The sequence below is a fragment of the Pinus tabuliformis genome, chromosome 7 (genome assembly GCF_031772625.1).
Source record: "Pinus tabuliformis cultivar Carrire ecotype Pingquan chromosome 7, CPIR1, whole genome shotgun sequence".
Taxonomy (NCBI): domain Eukaryota; kingdom Viridiplantae; phylum Streptophyta; class Pinopsida; order Pinales; family Pinaceae; genus Pinus; species Pinus tabuliformis.
In genome coordinates, this window is record NC_142293.1 from 790,833,429 (window position 1) to 790,841,899 (window position 8,471).

General features: G+C 39.0%; 2 protein-coding genes across 2 annotated transcripts; both read right to left on the bottom strand.

Annotated features, from left to right (window-relative positions):
* Positions 1-646: 646 nt before the first annotated feature.
* Positions 647-2,206, bottom strand: LOC149249943 (xyloglucan endotransglucosylase protein 1-like). The gene is made up of 4 exons (XM_089456359.1): positions 1,917-2,206; positions 1,712-1,812; positions 1,234-1,427; positions 647-1,126 (listed from the first exon to the last, which is right to left on the bottom strand). The coding sequence occupies exons 1-4, from the start codon at positions 2,074-2,076 to the stop codon at positions 754-756; spliced, it is 828 nt and encodes a 275-aa protein (XP_089312485.1). The 5' UTR covers positions 2,077-2,206; the 3' UTR covers positions 647-753.
* A 3,276-nt stretch (positions 2,207-5,482) lies between these two features.
* Positions 5,483-6,987, bottom strand: LOC149249944 (xyloglucan endotransglucosylase protein 1-like). Its single transcript, XM_089458855.1, has 4 exons — positions 6,678-6,987; positions 6,465-6,565; positions 6,143-6,336; positions 5,483-6,039 (listed from the first exon to the last, which is right to left on the bottom strand). The coding sequence occupies exons 1-4, from the start codon at positions 6,835-6,837 to the stop codon at positions 5,667-5,669; spliced, it is 828 nt and encodes a 275-aa protein (XP_089314981.1). The 5' UTR covers positions 6,838-6,987; the 3' UTR covers positions 5,483-5,666.
* Positions 6,988-8,471: the final 1,484 nt, after the last annotated feature.

Here is an 8,471-nt window from a genome sequence, read left to right on the forward strand (position 1 = left end):
CCCACTCCTCATTTTGCAGCGTTGTGAGTAGTCAATAATAAGGGTTAGTTTAGAACTTGTGACTTCATCGTTATTCACTCCATAAATAAGGGGTTAGTTTAGAACTTGTGACTTCGTCCTTACTCACTCCAAATAAGGGGTTAGTTTAGAACTTGTGACTTCATCGTTACTCACTCCAAATAAGGGGTTAGTTTAGAGCTTGTGACTTCATAGTTACTCAATCCAAATTTGGCTAAAGAGGATGCTTGTTTGAATCCCAAAATTTTGTTTGAATATGTTCTCAAAATACTTCATATTCATATTATTTAAGAGGAATGGGAAGAATGATTTCCCGCTTTGATTTTTCAATTGTATTGTTTCTTTTTCATGATGAAAATGGCAATACCTTTTTCTTTTGTTTCACATGCTTTTATTGTCAAATATATATATATATATATATATATATATATATCAATGTGTTAAATCCTAAATTTTGTCAAATATATATATCAATGCCTTTGTATGTGTGTCTTTCAGATTTCGATGCAAGAGCTTCAGAAAAGAGTAAAACGCGAACATGCGGTAACCAAAAAGGAAACGCTGCTGTAGCCATTGATGGATCATCAAAAGAATCTCGCTTTTGTATACCAGTACCAAAATGATTTTACATGTGTGTCTGAGAAAGAATGAAAGAATTAATGTAATAGAAATGAATCAGAATACTTGGAAGGAAAGAATTCAGAGTTCATTCTCTGAATTCAAAGGATTGAGGTTTTATTTGCATTCGGGAGGTGGTCCCTGGGGGAATCTCTTGGTGTCTGCACAATAATCGTAGATCATGTAGTTCTTTCGTACCCACTGGAGCCTCTGCCTCTGTTCTTGGTTCGATTCCAAAGCCACCTCCTCTGCGGCGGCGTCAAAAGAAGAAGTAGCAGCAGCATTGAAATTGCGGAAGGTTGCAACAAAGGGAGCTTTAGTCCAGTCGGTCTTCACAAGCCCACCCCTGGTTGCCCAATCATCTGCGTTCCAAAGGCTGGAGTAGACCCTCATTGCTTGGGTTTTGGGATAATGATAATTGCTATCCACTTTACCCAACTCTGTCTCCCTGTTCTTAAACACCCGAACAGGACTCCCGTCTACAGAAAATCTGAACAACAAACAAATTACAAGAATGTCAGGGTCATGGACTAGTTTGAGAGGTCGCTGTATTGTTTTCAATAATATTGAAAGAAAAAGAATGATGAGAATACATACATAATTTGGTTTGATGTCCAGAGCACGGAGTAAGTGTGGAAATCCAGGGTTGGGTCGAACCACAAGTAGAATTGTTGTTCACGCCCACCAAGGCCTTGAGCAAAGACATTAGTGTGCAAAATATAAGGATCTCCAGAGAGGTTGCCCAGAAATTCAAAGTCTATTTCGTCGTGTTTGGGACCTTGAGATGATAGCTGCAGACAGCCAGCCATAAGAGCAACAACAAACATGTTAGCAGAAGAAGTTAAACACCTTCAGTCTAATGAACCAAGGTAGCGCTAATAATTAATTGAATTCAAATAAGGTGTTTGTTAGCAGAAGAAGTTAAACACCTTCAGTCTAATGAACCAAGGTAGCGCTAATAATTAATTGAATTCAAATAAGGTGTTTGTTAGCAGAAGAAGTTATACACCTTCAGTCTAATGAACCAAGGTAGTGCTAATAATTAATTGAATCCAAATAAGGTGGAGTTAATTACATAAAAAGTAGTGACTGTGCCTGCAGAGTTGCCCGGTACCAACTTGATTTGGATATCAATCTTGGCAAATAGATACTCTTGCTTGGATTGAATACCACAACCTGTCATCAAAGTTAAGATTAACTTATCTGATCTTAGTTGAAGTTAATTGACAGAAAAGAAAAAGGCGTAGGTAGCAGAAGAAAAGCAGAACTTCAAATAGTACCTGAAGAGCGGTCAAGAGTAAGCTGCAACTGTTGTCCATTGTCAATGATTTTAGCACGATCATTACCCCATGTAATGTCGACATCATTGTAGAAATTTGCAGAAGCAAGAGCTGCCGAGGAGGCCAATAAAAGAAAGAGGAGGTGAAGAGGTGTGTCCATGTCGATGTCGATGTCGATTAGGGATTGGGAAAAGAGTTTGTGATGCAGAGCAGCAGTTCCAGAAACGAGAGAAGAGATAAATTGTCGCTGTTGATGGTAGATGATGGGTTTGGGGTGAGTGGGTTTGGGTTTATATAGGGAGAGAAGGGTGTATGGCATCTGTGAGTGATCAGAGTCTATTTTTAGACTGCCAGGCTAAAAATAGAAACAATCAAATATTATTAGCCCTTAGTAATATTTGGACTCTAAACATTATCTTATTCTCTTGGAACACTTCAGTTCGAGCTACAGATGTGGCACATGCAGCTGACAGAAGGAATCACATGGTTTCTTATGTGTTAGTTGAGATATTGCATGGAGGACTTCAGTTAGAACTCATGCATGTGAGTTCTGTGGAGTTGATGGAGTTGTGTTCAGTTTGACTTAGTTGAACTAGTTGTATTTAGTCTAACTAAAGAATACACTAGTGATGAGTTGTGTGAATTGATTGTTAATTAATTCACTAATTATTAACTCATAAAGCAACTAAAGAATACATCAGTTAACTCAATGCATGGACAGTTCAACAGAGACAGGTGTTAGAGGTAAGTGAAAGGGTGAGTTGTGACTATCAGTTGTGTATGAGATTTGCACATGCATGGGATTGAGTTATGCCAATGAGGACTGCACAGTGTGGGCCAATATCTAGGCAATTGTAGCCTGTGCTCACGTGATTTTCACTTGGCATTGTGCAATGGAGGCAGGCAAAACAGCGGAGGAGATTTGAACTTGTGACTTGTTCGGATCTGAGCTAGTTTTGTGTGTAACAGGTGGAGATAGTACTGAGTACTTATGAGGAGTATTGTACTATGTATTGTTACATGTTCTCAATCATTATAATATATAGATAGTGTGGGGTTTTCAGCTGTATGCTTTCCCCGGGTTACATACTGTGTTAATGTGCGCATGCGATTGATGTTTCATTGTTTTTAATGCTGCTAAATTGATGATCAACGTAGAGGAGGTTATGTATTATGCATGTATTCCGCAATAGTGTATAATCGGGATAATCTCTGTGAATAAGTGTTTATTATTCAAAAATTTTACACTATTTTGGATTGATTGATTAATTAATTGGATAATCACTGAGTTTGATTGAAGTCCCACTGCACAATTAACCTTCCACTAGTTCCTCCAACAGTTGGAACTAGTTTAACTAAACACAACTTGAGATAACTGACTTTAATTGCTATAAAGTTGCAACCACACATGCTTAACTAAACTCTAACTCCTCTAACTCGAATTTACTGAGTAAATTGGGTGACACAAGGCATGTCACACAAGTTAAGTGCATCCAAGTTGTCTACTCATGTGGAAATTCGAATTTTCTCAATTTAATCAAGGAAAAATCAAATTGAGAATTTCTTGCTGCATTTTTCAATAGCTAGGATGGCAGATCAAAAGTGGGAGATTTATTCCATGGGGGTTGGTTAAGTTATAGCAGGTGACCCAACACAAAGGAGGCCCCCTCCTTTGACAAGAATGGTTTTCATGATACACTGCAGCTCCACTAGTTATTTTAGCCTAATACTGATTTTGGCAAGGCTTTGTAGGTATATTCAATAGACCAATGTCAAGGCAGTCCCCACCATGGGGTTTGTAGCAGTTGGATGGGGTTTTGTCCCCGTGCATGATGGGGTGGCACGAGGGCACCTAGGGAATAACCCCTACTCTATCAGCTAGGAGCTGCAATCACTTCAAATATGCGTGGCAGTCACCTGAAAAAGGATGAACCACCCCACCACGTTGACCGTCATGGTACCATGGAAAAGGCTACAAATCCAAAATCTAGCCATTGTCCGCTAGAGGAAGGAGCAGGTATAGCAGAAAGAAAAGCACAATGATCAAGGACAAACATAGAACTCGGCCTTGGAGCAATAATGGTGGAAAGGAGTATTTTTCGGAGAGCACCACTGTGGAGAGAGGAAGCATGACTCTCCTCTCTCACCCAGTCCCGAAGTTCCAGGATGACCAGACCACTTGACCACCCCTATAAGTTGTTGTAGCAAGAGCTTGAAAACAACCTTAGTAAGAGCAGAGGTTATCGAATCCATGGAGATAGGAGGAGGACTGAGTGGCTCAGGATGAGCCACAGTTTTACTTTGGGGGCCTATTGGAGCCCATAAATTTTTTGTTTGAATTTTATTAAGAGAAGGACCACGTAGGAGAATAGAGGAGTGCACAAGGAGCAGGCGGTGCGCAGAAAATGAGCTAGCGCAGTGTAGGGAGATATTGTGTAAGAAGGAGATGTCAACGTCCAGAGAGGGGGATGTGTGCTAGTGAGGATTGGTAGTTAGGATTTTGTAGTAGCAGTGAAACATGAGAGGGATGTCGTGGCAAGGGGTAAGTTAGATATATTTTGTAGGTAAATGAAGGTTGGCAGAGTGGAGCGAACATGTGGTAGATACTTTCAAACGACAATTAAAGCACACATGGGTGAGCTAAGGGAGGTATTTGAAAATATCTTAACGACCTAGAGGATAGCTGAAGAGATGGAGGGTGAGCTAAGGGAGGTATTTGAAAATATCTTAACGACCTAAAACCCTAACCCTTAATATTTGAAATTTTATAAATCCACTTTTTATATCAAAATCACAAATTAATTAAAAAAATGGGAATTTGGTCTTCAAGGCATGGGAATTTGGTCCACCATGGGGGGCAACAGAAGAATTAGTGATAGTGGTAAATCTTGATGGAACCAACGGAGTGGGGAAGCTTCAAGATATTTGAATTACTTAACAATGAAGAGATGGAAAACAATCTGTACGTTCTAAAACCCTAACCAAGACCAAGAGATGGAAAACGATCTGTGCGTTCTAGTTTAGAACTTGTGACTTCATCGTTACTCACTCCATAAATAAGGGGTTAGTTTAGAACTTGTGACTTCGTCGTTACTCACTCCATAAATAAGGGGTTAGTTTAGAACTTGTGACTTCATCGTTACTCACTCCAAATAAGGGGTTGGTTTAGAGCTTGTGACTTCATCATTACTCACTCCAAATTTGGCTAAAGAGGATGCTTGTTTGAATCCCAAAATTTTGTTTGAATATGTTCTCAAAATACTTCATATTCATATTATTTAATAGGAATGGGAAGAATGATTTCCCGCTTTGATTTTTCAATTGTATTGTTTCTTTTCAAGATGAAAATGGCCATACTTTTTATATATCCAAAAAAAAATCAAAAGATAGGATGGGAAGTGCAAACGCTAGTAGTGAGGAAGAGGGAAAACCTTTGCGAGTTAACATTGTGTGTTAAATCCTAAATTTTGTCAAATATATATATCAATGCCTTTGTATGTGTGTCTTTCAGAAAAGAGTAAAACGCGAACATGCGGTAACCAAAAAGGAAACGCTGTAGCCATTGATGAATCATCAAAAGAATCCCGCTTTTGTATACCAGTACCAAAATGAAATGATTGATACCATCAAATATTTTACATGTGTGTCTGAGAAAGAATGAAAGAATTAATGTAACGTAATAGAAATGAATCAGAATACTTGGAAGGAAAGAATTCAGAGTTCATTCTCTGAATTCAAAGGATTGAGGTTTTATTTGCATTCGGGAGGCGGTCCCTGGGGGAATCTCTTGGTGTCTGCACAATAATCGTAGATCATGTAGTTCTTTCGTACCCACTGGAGCCTCTGCCTCTGTTCTTGGTTCGATTCCAAAGCCACCTCCTCTGCGGCGGCGTCAAAAGAAGAAGTAGCGGCAGCATTGAAATTGCGGAAGGTTGCAACAAAGGGAGCTTTAGTCCAGTCGGTCTTCACAAGCCCACCCCTGGTTGCCCAATCATCTGCGTTCCAAAGGCTGGAGTAGACCCTCATTGCTTGGGTTTTGGGATAATGATAATTGCTATCCACTTTACCCAACTCTGTCTCCCTGTTCTTAAACACCCGAACAGGACTCCCGTCTACAGAAAATCTGAACAACAAATTACAAGAATGTCAGGGTCATGGACTGGTTTGAGAGGTCGCTGTATTGTTTTCAATAATATTGAAAGAAAAAGAATGATGAGAATACATACATAATTTGGTTTGATGTCCAGAGCACGGAGTAAGTGTGGAAATCCAGGGTTGGGTCGAACCACAAGTAGAATTGTTGTTCACGCCCACCAAGGCCTTGAGCAAAGACATTAGTGTGCAAAATATAAGGATCTCCAGAGAGATTGCCCAGAAATTCAAAGTCTATTTCGTCGTGTTTGGGACCTTGAGATGATAGCTGCAGACAGCCAGCCATAAGAGCAACAACAAACAAACATGTTAGCAGAAGAAGTTATACACCTTCAGTCTAATGAACCAAGGTAGTGCTAATAATTAATTGAATTCAAATGAGGTGGAGTTAATTACATAAAAGGTAGTGACTGTGCCTGCGGAGTTGCCAGGTACCAACTTGATTTGGATATCAATCTTGGCAAATAAATACTCTTGCTTGGATTGAATACCACAACCTGTCATCAAAGAAGAATATTAAGATTAACTTATCTGATCTTAGTTGAAGTTAATTGACAGAAAAAGAAAAAGGCGTAGGTAGCAGAAGAAACGCAGAAGTTCAAATAGTACCTGAAGAGCGGTCGAGAGTAAGCTGCAACTGTTGTCCATTGTCAATGATTTTAGCACGATCATTACCCCATGTAATGTCGACATCATTGTAGAAATTTGCAGAAGCAAGAGCTGCCGAGGAGGCCAATAAAAGAAAGAGGAGGTGAAGAGGTGTGTCCATGTCGATGTCGATTAGGGATTGGGAAAAGAGTTTGTGATGCAGAGCAGCAGTTCCAGAAACGAGAGAAGAGATAAATTGTCGCTGTTGAAGGTAGATGATGGGTTTGGGGTGAGTGGGTTTGGGTTTATATAGGGAGAGAAGGGTGTATGGCATCTGTGAGTGGGGAGGGGAAGGGAAGCGAAGGGAAGGGAAGAGGAGAAAGAAAGGGAGGGAGGGAGGAAACATCCGGAAAACAGCAATAACAATAACAGAGCCAGCCAGCTGTTCCCATCGCGTGTGGAGAAGGGCAAATCGCGTCTGCGTGGGGAAGGGAGGGAAGGAGGAAGGAAGGAAACATCCAACGAAGAAGAGGCATAGAGGCAGCCACCTGATTTGATTTCCATCGTGTCGCTCTTTGCCTTTACAAAACCAACGTTTCTCCGTCTATTTGTGCGTTCCAACTCATCACTCCGCAGCTTTTTCAGTCTCCGCGTTTCAGATTTCCAACTCAACTCTTGCAACATCTAACTGGCATTTTCGCTTTCATAACTCTTGCACAGCAAAGTACTTCCTTCCACCCACGCCCACCGCCAACTACGTTCAATCATTTTTCCGCTTTTTATATTGCCAACTGCTTCAATAATTTATGTGTGTTTATTATTGCATTGGATTCTCCATAAAATATTTCTCTCTCCTTTCTTCTTTTGCTTCTCTTGGACTCCGAATTGGACTCTTCACCCACCACCCGCCTCCTTGGGCCTCACAATGCCGCTGAGAAACACTGGTCCACACCCAAGAGGGCACTTCGTCATCAATTCTATGGTGTTGTTTTGTTTTAAAGATTACCATTAATCATAATGATGATGATCCATTGTACTTTTTTTTTCAAACATTATGATTAACAATAATTTATATATACAAAATGTTCTTTTATTCCTATTTTCTTGTATTGGTTTAACCTAGCACATCTTAATTTAAAATTTTCAACCTTTTTTTTGACTTAGCTGAATTTAAGTTTAAAAATGAAAGTTACAGATATTTTTATTCTTTTGGCAATTCATGATTAATCTTATTTACTTTTGCATTATCTTTCCCCAAACCTATTTAATTTTCCATTATCTTAATCTATCTATCTATTCATTTTTTCATATAATGTAATGTTTTAGTTTTGTACTATCATCATCCATTCATTTATTTTTCATATAGTGCCAGTTTCATGTATCCATTATATATAATTGTAAACACACATACACACACACATGAATATTTTATTAATAAAGTATCATACAAATTGTTATATCTTGTATGAGGCGTAGTTTATCTTCTAGGTTATAGTCATTTTCTTTTTACGATAATCACTGTTTTCCTAGGTTAATATAGAATAACTAACATCCAACTACTCTACACTACCTATGCATGTAGTAATTGTTTATCTGTGTTTTTTGCTCACTTAGTCTACATCTTCATCCCTCTAGCCTTCTAAGTTCAAACCTCTATGCAAATTTTGGCAACATTTTAAATATATTTTAATTGCAACATTATATTTTTTCCAAGAAAAAATTCGGTATGAAACTAGAGATTCCTTTGACTTTCATGGATGGTATGTCTTGTAAATATGTTACCCTAGATTAATACACCTCACCACGGAACTGACC

Excerpts from the sequence above, each read along its gene's own strand:
- LOC149249943 (XM_089456359.1), bottom strand. The coding sequence starts at position 2,076 with ATGGACACACCTCTTCACCTCCTCTTTCTTTTATTGGCCTCCTCGGCA. Across the intron at positions 1,813-1,916 it reads TACTCTTGACCGCTCTTCAG|GTTGTGGTATTCAATCCAAG; the intron begins GTACTATTTGAA and ends CTTTGATGACAG. Across the intron at positions 1,127-1,233 it reads TGGACATCAAACCAAATTAT|ATTTTCTGTAGACGGGAGTC; the intron begins GTATGTATTCTC and ends TTTGTTGTTCAG.
- LOC149249944 (XM_089458855.1), bottom strand. The coding sequence starts at position 6,837 with ATGGACACACCTCTTCACCTCCTCTTTCTTTTATTGGCCTCCTCGGCA. Across the intron at positions 6,337-6,464 it reads GCACAGTCACTACCTTTTAT|CTATCATCTCAAGGTCCCAA; the intron begins GTAATTAACTCC and ends GGCTGTCTGCAG. Across the intron at positions 6,040-6,142 it reads TGGACATCAAACCAAATTAT|ATTTTCTGTAGACGGGAGTC; the intron begins GTATGTATTCTC and ends TTTGTTGTTCAG.